A 14706-nucleotide genomic window follows, 5' to 3' on the forward strand; every position below is an offset into this window, starting at 1 on the left:
CGATGCGGGGCTCGATCCCAGGACCCTGGGATCATGACCTGAGCCGAAGGCAGACGCTTAACCATCTGAGCCACCCAGGCGCCCCTATTTTTATTTTATTATTATTATTTTTAAGATTTTATTTATTTATTTGACAGAGAGAGACAGCTAGAGAGGGAACACAAGCAGGGGGAGTGGGAGAGGGAGAAGCAGGCTACCCGCCGAGCAGGGAGCCCGATGTGGGGCTCGATCCCAGGACCCTGGGATCATGACCTGAGCCGAAGGCAGACGCTCAATGACTGAGCCACCCATGCGCCCCACAAACCTTAAAAAATTTTTAAAACTGAATAGTGAATTTTGCTATTGCCTTTTAACAATATACAGAAATGGTTATATGATTTTTTTTTTTTTTAAGATTTTATTTATTTTTTAACAGAGAGACAGCGAGAGAGGGAACACAAGCAGGGAGAGCGGGAGAGGGAGAAGCAGGCCTCCCGCCGAGCAGGGAGCCCGATGTAGGACTCAATCCCAGAACCCTGGGATCATGACCTGAGCCGAAGGCAGACGCCCAATGACTGAGCCACCCAGGCACCCTGGTTATAGGATTTTTCTATGTAGATTCACTGATATGATGAATTATATTAATATCATTCCTAATAATGAACCATCCTTACTTTGCTGGAATATACACTATTTGGTTGAAGTGTATTATTTCTTCTAATGTACTGCTAGCTTCTATTTCTCCTATATTATTTTTGCTTTCTTTAAAATATATTCTTCAGGAACGCCTGGGTGGCTCAGTCGGTTAAGCCTCTGCCTTCGGCTCAGGTCATGATTCCAGGGTCCTGGGATCGAGTTCCACATCGGGCTCCTTGCTCAGCAAGGAGCCTGCTTCTCCCTCTGCCTGCCTCTGTCTGTCTCTCTCTCTGATAAATAAATAAAATCTTTAAAAAAAAAAAAAAAATATATATATATATATTCTTCAGAGGGGTGCCTGGGTGGCACAGTTGGTTAAGCATCGGACTCTTGGTTTCGGCTCAGGTCACGATCTCAGGGTCATGGGATTAAGCCCCATATGAGGCTCTGTGCTAAGCATGGAGCTTACTTAAGACTCTCTCTCTCCCTCTCCCTCTGCTCCTACCACTCATGCTCTTTCTCTCTCTCTCTCTCCCTCTCTAAAATAAATAAATAAATCTTTAAAAAAATTAAATATATTTTTCAATCTTTAGTTTATCTTTATTTTTTAGTCCAATATTTGATGGATGTTGGTATCTGTTATCCTGACTTCATAAAAAAGATTTTGGAAGCTTTTGCTCTTGTGAAAATACTTTGTAATTAATAAAAAGCCCATAAAGCAAGCATATACAAATATTACTGTAGTTTAGTTAAATTATGAATTAAACAGGATTTTGTTCATTGACATAGTAATCACCACTTAAACTTATTTTTTTTTTTTAAAGATTTATTTATTTATTTGAGAGAGCGAGAATGAGAGAGAGTACATGAGAGGGGGGAGGGTCAGAGGGAGAAGCAGGCTCCTCGCTGAGCAGGGAGCCCGATGCGGGACTCGATCCCGGGACTCCAGGATCATGACCTGAGCCGAAGGCAGTTGCCTAACCAACTGAGCCACCCAGGCGCCCCCACTTAAACTTACTTTTAAAGAGAAAATAAACTCCAAGTTCAAAACATCTGACTTAGAATTTCTGGACAGACATTGTTGGATTCTGTCTTTATCCTGAGGTTCCAGAGCAAAATTTCCTTATGGATTTTAAAGGGTTTTGAGCACATCCATTTCCAGCCTTCATTCTTCCCTTTAAAAGGGTCTTGTTTATATAGAGATTCATATTTATATATAAAATACACAATGCATAAGACATATGTCATTGCCAAATATGAAAGTAAATAGCTTGTTTCCTAAATTTTAACTCTTCTCTCTAGTTGACTTGAAGCATTCCCTAATTTATATCCAAATTTTAAGACAAGATATTAGCACATTTTAATAAAAATGTATAAGCATTACAAGATGTTAACAACTGATGCCAAAGTCAGAGGCCAGCCTTGTTTTAAAGGGGCAGGCTAGCATTTCCTCAGACAGAAATGTGGAAAGAACATACCTGATCATGATCAACCTCTACAGGCTGCTTCTTAATGATCCAGGTGACGGACTCGGAGAGTGGCGGGGTAGTCAGGGACCCTGAGTAGGTCCAGTAATCTGGGCAGGCAGGCATTAGGCAGGAAGGATCAAATGACCCAAATTCCACAAGGGTGTCCTGGCCAAGAGAAGAGGTCACCAAGTTATCATTTCGTGGTGAAAATCACTCAGGAATCAGATGATGAAGTGATGAATCTAGGGGTGTCTGGGGACCAGCAATGGTCTAGAGGATCTCTGGGTACCTTAGGACAGAATCACGCCCATGCCTTGTTCCTGCAATTAACTATGTAGTTCTGATACTCCTCCATGGGAATACAGCACAAACCACTTCCTCCCTCCATTCTAGTGAGTTTACTGCAGGTGGTCTCCTCTGAACTCTTTGTCCTGTAATTAACTATGTAGTTCTGATACTCCTCCATGGGAATACAGCACAAACCACTTCCTCCCTCCATTCTAGTGAGTTTACTGCAGGTGGTCTCCTCTGAACTCTTTGGGAGGCATCAGGCAGTAGCTGGTGCATGAACAAGGAGACTTCTCTCTTTCAAGAGAAACCAAGAGAATCCTCCTTTCTAAAACACAATGCAAATTTGGGGGAGCCAGGCTCCTGGACTAAAAAGGGAGACAGAAGAGAAGGAAGGGAAAAGAGGGAGATAGACAGGGAGAGAGAGGGAAAGAGGCGGTGGGGAGAGAGACCAAGGTGGGGAGGAGAGGGAGAGAGGGAGGGAGAGAGAGAGAGAGAGAGAGAGAAGATGCGGACCTCCAGGGAACAGCCCCTTCGGGATTCCGAATCATGAACAGTTAGTCCTGGGGCCTGGACAAAGGTATCCATTCTGAAGGATACAGGTCATTGTTCTTTACAGGCCAAGCCACGTTTCTGTCAAATGCTTCTTTGCTCCCTGCCCATGGGATGGGAGGTCGAGTCAACAGGGCTGCTCTGAGTGTTTCCACAGGGACTCAGAAGGAGCAGAGGAGGGGACAGCACTGGGTTCCCGAGTCCCCGAGTGCTAGGGCAGGGCAGCAAAACCAAAGTGGTCAGCGCGCACCCACAGAACCACTTCTGTCCCCTGCAAGGTGTCCCAGGGCCGGGAGCTCTCAACACACACATATGAAGTGGCAAGTGCTCTTCCACGACAACTCGCAACATGCCTTGTGAGTGTCTCCACTCTGAGATTAAACATAACATGTATTTCAAGTGACTTAGGGAAAAATAGTACTACCTTATGCTTGATCGATGGCAAAGTATCCACCAATTTCTGTAGCTCTTTGTGATGTTTGCCTAGCTAAAGGAGGAATGAGAAAATATTAAAAACAACTGACATCTCACTTTTGAAACATGACAGAATGTGAATTAAAATTAGTCACCTGGTGATTACATAAAAACAAACCAATCACACGACTTATACTACACTTAAACTGGTAATTTAGATCACTAAAAACATCACTGAATTCAATTAGATACAGAACAAATGAGCAGGCTGTTTGCTGACAGGGTCTGCGTGCCTGCAGGAAACGTGCCCCTGTTCCACTTAAATAGCAGTCCTTATGCTGAAATTTTAATTAATTAAAATTAAAAATTTTTCGAGAGCTCATTTGCCACATGTGGCTTGTGACTACTGGACTGTGCATTTTTATACCATTTGAAATATATTCAGAGCAAGCTTGTATTTTAATCACTGTTTATTTTTTTTCTTTCCTGTTTTCTTAAGTTGAAGTGTAGTTGACACACAGTATTACTTTAGTTTCAGGTGTACAACATTCCACAAGCCAGTCATTGTTTCTTTTTAATCCCAATACACTTAGATCTTAATATTACAATGTTGTATCTTTTCATCCTAGGATACAATACATCATTTTAAAGTTGGTCAGACTTTCTTACCTTTAAAAATACTCCGATCACAGCCAAACCATGTTCTTCCAATGCTGCATCCTCAAAGTTTTCAAATTTGACTGCATTCCAATGCACCAAATGCAGCTGAAACACCATTAAAAGCTGGTTTGACACATGACCACATAGGATCGCTCCAAAACAAACAGCTTTATTCAACACGGTATTTTAACATGGTTCCTCACCCAAAATAAAGCCGCTGAGAAAAGCATATATCAATCTGGTGCAAAATGAGATAGAAATAAATAGGAAGAATTGCATGCAGGAGCAGCAATTGGTATTACTTCTTTTTTTAAAAAAATATTTATTTATCTTGGGGGGGAGGGGCCGAGAGAGAGAGAGAGAGAGAGAGACTCTCAAGCAGACTCCACATGGAGGGTAGAGCCCGATGCGGGACTCGATCCCAGGACTCTGAGATCATGACCTGAGCCGAAATGAAGAGTCAGCCACTCAACTGACTGAGCCACCCAGGCACTCCTAATATTACTTCTGAATAGAGGGATTTGTTTAGAGAAAAATAAAAAAAAATACAACAAAGTAATATTTCAGTAAGGGAGCAACATCTGTCCATTCCCATACTGATCTGCATGAATCCATCATATCCAAAATCTATTTGCATCCTAAGGAGAGAGATTTATATTGAGAGAAATAGATTCTCTCCACGGGAATTAGACAAGAGTTGAAGACAAATTTCTTTGAGGGATAACCACTTAAAATGTGCTTCTTTTTAAGGTGACATCTAAAACTAAATTAGGGGAAAAATTGTAAGAAGAAATTCTACTTCCTTATGCCTTCCCTATACCTCCCTACAAATTATTTCTTGTCCATCATTCACGAATGCATCATCACCCAGCCTCCCAAGTAGACCCTCAAGGTCACGGTTCACTTGTTCTTCTCCTCTCCTGAAGTGGACCCTGCCTCCAAGTCCTGTTCCTTTTTATTTCAGAAGTGCCTGTTAAATCTTGCTCTTTTCCTCTATTTCTATCGCCACAGCCTTCCTTGAGGCTCCTACCAATTCTCACTTGGATTAATTCAACCTGGTGGCCCTGCATGGTGGCCTAGGTTATAACTTCAGGCTATAATTTGAGCCTAGCTTAAAATTCTGGAAGGATTCTGTTTTAGGATCTTAAGGTTCATTTCTGCTCTATTATATGAGATGAGGGCAGATCATCATGTTTACATGTATAAACTGGGAGTAATCACATATGCCTGAGAGAGCGCTTTAGCATTTATAGGACCCGCCCCCCTGATTTTTCCTGAGGCTGTCTTAGAAACGCAGCACTGTCCCCGCCTCACAGTTGTCACTGCTCCCAAGCTGCTCAACATACCTCTGCCGGGTAACATTTGCTGTCCACGGTGTGCTCGGAGCCCCAGGCATCGATGGCCCCCCAGTGAAAATGGAATTGCTTCAATCGGTAGTTGTGCTCCAGGGGTCCTCCCTTGATCACTGAAATGGCACGCCCAACAATTCAGGGGACAGTTTTTCACACCATGGAGGAATGTGGGGGGAAAGGCCAGAGCTTTGGGTGGACCTTCTACATAAACTGTCTTAAGCGGAGCCCACTTAGATATTAGATACAAGTGTATAGAAACTTGATTTCCATGCAGTCAATACAGGTATAAGGGCGCGACCTGCACTCTCGAAGACACTGAGATTTAACGGCACTCCAAGCTACCTACAACTGTTAAAGGCCAATTCTTGGCTTATTTTTATATTCTATATTTACTGTGCCCACTTTTTTTTTTTACAGGAACATAAAATAAGTTTAAGGGTTTTATTATCAAAGTCTTATAAAACAATTTTAGAAACTGTACATCAACATGGCACAGACTGTAGCCTACTTTAGTTTTTACTGCACAAAAGTGAAGCTTGAAACTCCTGTAACTAAGAACCCAGCTGCCTAACTATTTTGCATTTCACATGGGATCACTGTGTGCATTAGACTACTATTGCAGTAACAGTAACAAAAGGTATTGGTTTTATACTTAAAGTCAAATAAAAAGTACATTATAAAGTAGATCTGTCTTATATGAAGGTCCATTTAAAATGCACTACCCCCCTTTTCCAACACTGAGATGAAAACAAATTAATGAAAGAGTGGGAAATTGAAAATCAGGACAAGAGACAACTTTCTTTTACAGATGCACTCAGGCAGATAGCTTTCACTGCCGTAGAGGTGGGATAAATGACTTCAGGGAAAAAAAATTTCTAAACACCTTAATAAAAAAGTATATGACTCTACTTCAAAATATGCTACTTATTCACCGCCAAAGACAGTTTCATTTGAAATCTTGTTTCTGTAATTAAAGCCGTTAAAAAAAATGAGTGCATACATAACCTTTCAAAGTTAAACAAAAGCCACAAAAATTTAGCTATGAGGCTTAAAGGATTATCTATTTCAAATGTTCACTTTCAGATGTAACTATAAGAACGCTAATTTGTCATGTCAGCAAACAAGACCATAAGCAGATCCATTACGTTGGAGATTTTAATGACATTTAGGATATTCCTGCCACAATTAACACTCATTTCCTATATGGCTGTATTACAGCAATGAATCAAATTCTAGAAATACTGTAAGTGAACTTACTTAATAAAGGAGACCACACAACATAAACAGTCCATGCCTGCTGTGGATGCACGCTGCTTTTCATGTTTGTTATGAAGCAGCACCAGAAGACTCAAATTGCTTGGTTACCCAATCAGATTTCATCATGTCATGAACTGGTTACTCCTGTATCACTTTGCACAAGCTTTGGGGATGTAAGTAACTAGTATCAATATCAGGAGCTATGTAACCATTTATAACAGAGCTGTATCCATGTGGGTTTGAGAACAAATACAGCATTAAGAAGTCAGACAAAGGAACGGCCACTGGTGCGAGTATGCAGCTGGCTCCCCATGGAGGCAACGCGCAGCCACTCACATCTCTATCTTCTTCACGATGATCATCTCCATTCACTTTGATTCTCTCAGTGAATCACCAATTCCTTTTTCCACAGAACAGTTTTTTGTTTTAGGGGAACTTGATTCTGTTGGCTTCTTCTCTTTTTTCTCTTTGTCGCTATCATCCTCTTGTTCCTCTCCATCATAGTCCTGTGTAACTTTTACATCTTTTTCACTCTGATTTTCTTTCCTGATGATCCTTTTCCCGATCTTTCCTTTTCTTCTTCTTGCTTGTTGATTATTCTCTTTTATCTCTCCTTCTTTGTCTTTATCTTTCTTCTTTTTCTTTTTATGTCTTCTAGGGGATGGTGAGTGAGATGATTTTCTCTTAGGTGACCTAGGCTTTTTAGGAGATCTTGTGCCACTCCTACTTCGTCCTTGTCTTTCTCTGCCTGCGCTTCCGGAACGTCTGGCTGTGCTATAACTTTTTGGTGGTATTTTGGAACATTCCTTTTCTTTATCTTCTTTCTTTTTGGCCCTGGTTTTTGATGTACTCCTTTACCTTCTACCTCTCTCTCTGGAATGAAATCTTCTCTGTCTTGGACTTTTGGATCACCGCCTACTCCTTGACTTAGAATGTGATCTCCTTTTCAGTCTACTTCTTGATTGCCTATGCCTAGAAGATGAGGGAGTCCTCCTCTTCCTAGAACATGATCTTGACCTTGAGTTACTGTGCCTGCTTTCTAATTGTGCAATAAAATGCAAATTTCTCTTAGCATATTCATCCAAACCAATCTCATAAAACTGAAATGTGGGGACAAAAGATGCTCTCTTTCTTTATGCACAGATACATTTTTTTTCTTAAGTAAACTCTATACCCAACGCAGGGCTCGAACTCACAACCCTGAGATCAAGAGTCACATGCTCTATCAACTGAGCCAGCCGCGTACCCCTTGTTTTTCAATTTTGGAAGATACTAGCATTTCTTTCCCTTTCATTGAAATGGAATAGGAAATTTGCAAGTGAAAAATTATCACCCATCTCTCTTTGAACACAGTGAACAATGTGAGTCATCCACTCTACCACTGGCCTCACCATGTTGGATAATAAATACCTTCTGTTTAGAGTTTTCTGAACTAGGGAAATCAATACACTAAACGCAAAATATTCAGATAAAACGAGATTTTAAAATCACCCTTCCTCAGACTTTGGGTTGTGCTGGTACTTTTTCCCTTGAATTTGCTAACACCTATTAATTAGTTCCTCTTTTCTTCCATCTAATCCAACCCTGGTGATGTCTGTCCATGGTTAAACCAATACAACAACACAAAACCCACCCATCTCATCTATCTTAGTGATCTTTAGTGCTTCTTGCATCACTAGTTGAATTTTATGTACAACAGCAACCCCAAGGACCAAATACACTGGCTATGTCATGCAGTGGTCTGCTATGTATCTTACTGCCTTTTGAAAATATTTTACATAATTTCTTCTTTAAAAAAAGTTTTTGAAAGGGGCGCCTGGGTGGCTCAGTTGTTAAAGCGTCTGCCTTCGGCTCAGGTCATGATCCCAGGGTCCTGGGATCGAGCCCCGCATCGGGCTCCCTGCTCCGCGGGAAGCCTGCTTCTCCCTCTCCCACTCCCCCTGCTTGTGTTCCCTCTCTCGCTGTGTCTCTCTCTGTCAGATAAATAAATAAAATCTTAAAAAAAAAAGTTTTTTAAAGAGGCGAGCAAAGATACCAATGAGAACTTTTCTTTGAGGGGCAGGGGAGGTGCAGAGAATAATACCACCTGATTCACTAAGTTACTAGGAGGATGGTACTAGAGCATACTGAAATAAAAATAAAATTATCTTCCCAAAACGTGTTTTTCTATGCCAGCTCCATACTGTGAGCTTGATTTTGGCAGATATTCAATCTAATGTGTTTAATGAAATTGAAGGTCTCATCCCGTTAAGTGAGCAAGGTGAGAGAGGAAGGCCTTCTCTCCTATCCCCAGAAAAACTGGCAACATACCCTGGACACTCACTGTGTGTCTCCTCCCAAGATAATGAGCCAGGCAGAAAGATGTTAGCAATAGGTAGCTGCAGGAGGAAGGAGGCAGAACTGGTCTTCAGGTGTGTTTTGATTCACCCACACAATACTAAATACATTTTAAAGTTCATTACCAACATTTAAAGCTAGACAATTTCACATAAAAATCCACATTTGCCACTTGAGAAAGAGATGTCCTGCCCATGTTGGGCACATGCTCGCCAGGCAACAACAGGCTGGGTGGGAGAAATGGCCACTGCCTTTAGATGGTTCTGCCAGTTCTTCACAGTCACCATCACTGCCTTTTCTTCCAGACTCTCCCTGCCTGGCTCAGGCTCATTATCTCTACAGCACTGTACCTCTACCTCTGTGATCTCTGGGAGGGAAGTTAGAAAACCAGGCATCTGGGGGCGCCTGGGTGGCTCAGTCGGCTAAGCGGCTGCCTTCGGCTCAGGTCATGATCCCAGGGTCCTGGGATCGAGCCCCGCATCGGGCTCCCTGCTCAGCGGGGAGCCTGCTTCTCCCTCTCCCTCTGCCTGCTGCTCCCCCTGCTTGTGCTCTCTCTCTCTCTGGCAAATAAATAAAATCTTTAAAAAAAAAAAAAAAAAAAGAGAAACCCAGGCATCTGACTTGGGCATTTCTAGCTAGAAAAATCATTAAGTCACTACATGTAGGGGTGCCTGGGTGGCTCAGTCGGTTAAGCATCTGCCTTCAGCTCAGGTCATGATCCCAGGGGTCCTGGGATCGAGCCCGGTGTCGGGCTCCCTGCTCAGCAGGGAGTCTGCTTCTCCCTCTCCCACTGCCCCTTACCCCCACTCATGCTCTCACTCTCTCTCAAATAAAATCTTTTTTAAAAAAGTCTCTACATGTGCTGGGTACTATACCTATATAAATTGTACATAGGGAAGATGTGAGATAGGGAGGTATTCTCCTGTATGATGTGGTTAAGAGCATTCACTTTACAGGAAAAGGACCTCAGTTTGCATTAATGGGCTTTGTGTCATTAGCCATGTGTCCTGGCAATTTCTAAGATGACTCTCAGTGATCCCTATCTCCTGGTCTTCACACCCTTATGTAATTTCCCCTGAGTATGAGCTAGACCTTGTGACTTGCTTCTAAGGGCAAAATTGATGGGATGTCACCTTTGAGATTAGGTTACAAAAAGATGCTGGTTGCCATCTCGCTTGCCCTCTCAGACTCTTCTTACTTGCTCGCTCTGACGAAGCCAGCTGCCATGTTGTGAGCTGCCCTACGGAGAGGCCCACTTGGCAAGGAAAAGGGAGCAACCTCTGGCCAACAGCCAGCAAAGAACTGAGGCCCTGAGAGAAACGGATTCCTGCCAACGGCCACTTGAGTGAATTTGGAAGAGGATCCTTTGCCAGAGGAGCCTGGAGATGAAACGCCAACAACAGCTGACACCTCAATCACAGCCGAGTACGAGACCTAGAGCAAGAGTTCCCAGGTAAGGTGCACCCAGATTCCCCATCTCTGGGCACAGTCTGCAGAACTCTCCGAGTATCGGCTCCTGCCTACCTCAGGATGTGCTTGTCTTCTTCCTTCTTGCACTCTACACACAGTAATACCTAATACAAGCATTGCACTTCTTTGAACCTCCACCTCCTTGTGGACTACCCAGATGTCACCTCTGCCAGGAAACCTTCTCCCACTGGAGCCCACGTGAACACTTCCCTCACAGCACTTAGCACTCTGCATTAGCATTAGCGTTGTCTCTTCAAGGGTCTGTCTACCCGCCCCCCCCCCATTGTAAGCTCCTTAAAGGCAGCGACCGTCCCTTCTTCCTCTTTCTATTCTGGGTACCTGGCACAGTGCCTGGCACTTAGATCCTGGATGAAACCAGGGACTAAAGAAATAGATTACAAAGTGTCTGTTGGGTTTCTTAATTGAAACATCACTCGTATCCTCAGCAAGAGCGAGGAAAAGGGTGGGGTAAGGGGGAGCAGAAGTGTAGATGAGAGAGGCAAGTATAGTCAGCAAGAAACAAGCAGAGAAGGGAGACGGAAGATAGGAAATTAGAAAGCAGAGTAGTCATAAGATATTTCAAACAAATATGTATTTATTTATTTGAGCTTGTTGACATTTTGTTCTTTTGGTTTTCTAAGGTGAGAAAGGATTAAACTTGTAAAAAATAACGTGAAGGTGAAGGAGCTAGCAGAGAAAGGGATGATGAAGGGAAAGGCGATACACAGGACCCAAACAAAGGAAACTAAATGCAAGGAAATGGGCACGAAACTGTCTGGGGGTGATGGAAATGTTCTAAAATTGGACTGTTCTAATGGTTCCACCACCTTCTAAAACTGCTAAAAATCATCACGTTGTTTTCTCTGAAAAAGTAAATGTGGGACCAAAATTCGGAAGAACTTCAAATGTCTGTGGAAGCATTCTTCCTGGGTTTACCAGTGATGCCCCATAAAAGTGTAAAGTGATGCAAGATGGGGCAGGAAGCACCCTTAGGAGAACAATAGGACTCATCTCTTCCTCCCTTTGAGGCCTGGTGACATAGGCGATGAGGGTACTTACGGAGGAGGTGAAATTATTAGAGATCATTCAAGGGCATAATTTAGTGCCCTTCCCCAGAATATTGTGTATCCCTCACATGCACTCATTCAAATCACTATCTGTGTCCTATTCAGAGAAGACAAATAAGAAAACAACACCCAGCAAAGGGCGGCGGTACGAGATGCTCACATACCTTCTCTTATTATCCTTTTAATTTCGATAAGGTTGGTGGTGATGTCCCTCTTTCATTCCTGAGTTTAGTAATCTGAATCTTCTCTTATTTGTGTTCTTGGTCCACCTGTCTAAGAGTTTATCAGTTTGGCTGATCTTTCTGGAGAATCAACTTTTGACTTCATTGATTTCTGCTCTGTCCTTTATTATGCCCTTCTTTGTGTCTGCTTTGGGTTTAGTTTGCTCTTCTTCTAGCTCCTTAAGGTGGAAAGCTAGGTTATTGATTTGAGAAATTTCTTCTTCTCCAATATAGGCATTTTCATGTCTAATTTCCCTCTAAGCACTGCTTTTGCTGCATCCCATAAGGTTTGGTATGTTTTCTTTTTATCACATACCTTCCCCAAACCCTTTCCTTGCATACGTTATCCCGAGTTCTTTGTAAAGCACACTGCAGAAGCATTGCCTAGTTTTTTAAAATTTATAGACGCTGATATTTATTAGCTCCTTTCCTTTCTAGAATTAGAACCAATGTTCTTGCCTTTCTTCATTTCTAGGTAGTCTTTGCTCTCTTTTACTTTTTCTTTAGGTTTTATGTTCATTCACTCTTTCTTCCTCTTTGAATGCTATGAATTATTTTGCAACAGCATGGAGAAATAGCAATGAAGAATAAGCAGGAAATAGGAGGCAATCACTGAAATGTGGAAAAAGAAAGAGATAGAGAAAGTTAGGTACTTACCATAGATTAATGGTATCTTAAAGAAAATGATTATTAACGCTTAATAAAAAGAGGTTACCTATTTTGGTCCTTCCTAACAAAACAAGCAGAAAATTAGCAACCTCTCCACAATTTTTCTTGTATGTTTTGTAAAAACAGTGTGACACTCTGACACACCTAGAGAAAGTGACATCAAGGAATGATTTAGTTAGTTGTCTTGGGAGGTACCTCATGAGCTATTATGAGGAAAATGCAAGGCATTTGTTTTCCATCTGAGACTGGAAAAGCATTCTTGAATCTATTGTTCAAAGGAAAAAAAAATGACTAGAAAATAAAACAGAAAGCTATTTGCCTGGAATGATCTGGAGATTAACTCACTTGGTTAAGAAACCAACTGAACAACTTCCCACAATTTCCAATTCAGTGAAGCAATCATAGATTGGAAACACAGTCTCTAGATCAGCAAGGTCATTAGAAGGCTAACCAACATTTAGGATCCTCAGAAGAAAAGAAAGAAGGTTGCCAGGGCCCTACATAGGACTGAGATTTGAGAGGATCGCCACGCATCCCGAGTGCATGCCAGAGAGTTGGGTGTTTACAGACTGGGTCTGCCCACTAGTCTAGTTGGCAGGAGTAACGGTAGAATTCGACAGAGACAAAGTAAAGCTCATCATCATGCAAGGTGGTCATCTAGGACATAGGAATGCAGGTTGCTATTTTAAAGATTTCTGGAATCGTTATATACAATGTAATATTATAGGCTTCCAGTTGAGATGGGGGCACACTACAGGGTTTTGGAAAAAACTAGGAAGGATACTAATGAATTTGGGAGGAAAAGGAGTAATTACTTTCTTCTTAGTTTGAGAAATATATGGAAGATGGTCAAGGTTAGGGGGCCAGGTCATACCCTGGGGGAGAAAGAAGAAAATGGGGAACACAGGGTCACCTAAACTCTTAAGGAGAGACTTGAGCACTTCCTGGATCACAGCAGAGAAGCAGGTCAACGGGAAGAGAGCCGGAGATAATTCCCAATGGAGAAGCAGTCAGTTTGTGGCTGGGGCCAGAGGGCTGGGTCTAAGTTTCAGAGCATCACTAGGAAAATGCAGAGAGAACCAAGATACAGGTGAGAATCCTAGAGCCAGAACCAGGATAGATACAGGAGGGAACACTTCTGTTTATGCTTTAGGTTACATTTTTTACTTCATTCATTCACACTTTCATGGGCTCATCTCCTCATATTCATGAGAGAAAACTAATTTCCGAAAGGATTTCTCAATCTTGGAGGCTCTATTGATTTTTGAGGCTGGATAAGTCTTTGTGAGTGCTGCCCCGTGTACTGTAGTTTTTCTTCAGCAGTTTTTCTGGCCTCGACCCACAAGATGTCAGTTGCACCACCCTCCCCCCGACTCGACAAGGGTGACAACTGAAAATGCCTACACATGTTGCCAAGTCCCCTAGCCCCTGGGGAGGGAGATAGGGCAAAACTGCCACTGGTTAAGAGCCACTCTTTAAAGATACACTATTTCAACTAAAAATGATTTCAGACTAAGATTACTTGATACCATCAAATTTGGTTGGAAAAAAAAAAAGGAGAAAAAGAGAAAAGAAATCTACATAGAATTAATCACATTCTGTGTTCAACAGACACTAAAAGTTTCAGGTAAACTTTGAAATCATTCAGATTAGTCTATATCTGGTAGGTTGAAACCAGAAGATTCAAAAGCAATACAACATTTGGATTTGAAAATCTCTTTTAAATTGTGTTTCTATTAAACCAGGTAATATTGTTTAATCAATAAAATTAACAGAATGTGAGTTTTCATTTTTCTATGTAGAACTGGTTGTTAAGACAATAACGTCATGTACACATGAATATTCTTTTTGCCCCATTTCAAAGGTATTGCAATCTGCTCAGTTAAATCTAAATAGTAATACTATTTAATGTAAAAGTGTCTTGTAAAGTCAGCAGAGAAAATGAGTACATATTTAATACACACAAAATAAACTTCAGGCAAAGCTTTAATCTCAAATCCTATCTCTTATCTATATATAGAGATATACATACTTATTAATAAATACTACCTATACTAGTAGAAGAAAATGTTCATAAAAACTAGACGGGATTTTTTTCATATGTTGAAAAAGCTCAGTGCAGTGAGTCCCATGCCGCTGCCCAAGGCGGTCTGCGTGCCCATGGATGCGGTGTGGTGTGGCCTGGGCTGACACGAGGCTGTCCCTTAACTCCAGACAAGACCACCAGTCGGGCTCTCACCTGATTTATCTGTAGAATCTTCAAATTCCACGAGGAAAGAGTACCCGTTATTCCAGACATGGAGGCAGGTGGTGGGGTCGTAAGAGATGGTGAGCG

At 41.9% G+C, this 14706-nt stretch overlaps 1 protein-coding gene and 1 pseudogene across 1 annotated transcript; both read right to left on the reverse strand.

Moving 5' to 3' along the window:
* Positions 1-909: 909 nt before the first annotated feature.
* On the reverse strand, positions 910-14701 carry CA5B (carbonic anhydrase 5B; the record flags this gene model as incomplete). Its single annotated transcript, XM_081809455.1, has 5 exons — positions 910-2249; positions 3349-3411; positions 4008-4103; positions 5345-5463; positions 14611-14701. Coding segments are annotated over 5 exons (552 nt in total), but the record flags the coding sequence as incomplete, so codon positions are not given.
* On the reverse strand, positions 6365-10171 carry LOC115941850 (uncharacterized; annotated as a pseudogene).
* Positions 14702-14706: the final 5 nt, after the last annotated feature.

This window comes from Leptonychotes weddellii, unplaced genomic scaffold (assembly GCF_054177405.1).
Source record: "Leptonychotes weddellii isolate Sample4059 unplaced genomic scaffold, ASM5417740v2 HiC_scaffold_1010, whole genome shotgun sequence".
Lineage (NCBI taxonomy): Eukaryota > Metazoa > Chordata > Mammalia > Carnivora > Phocidae > Leptonychotes > Leptonychotes weddellii.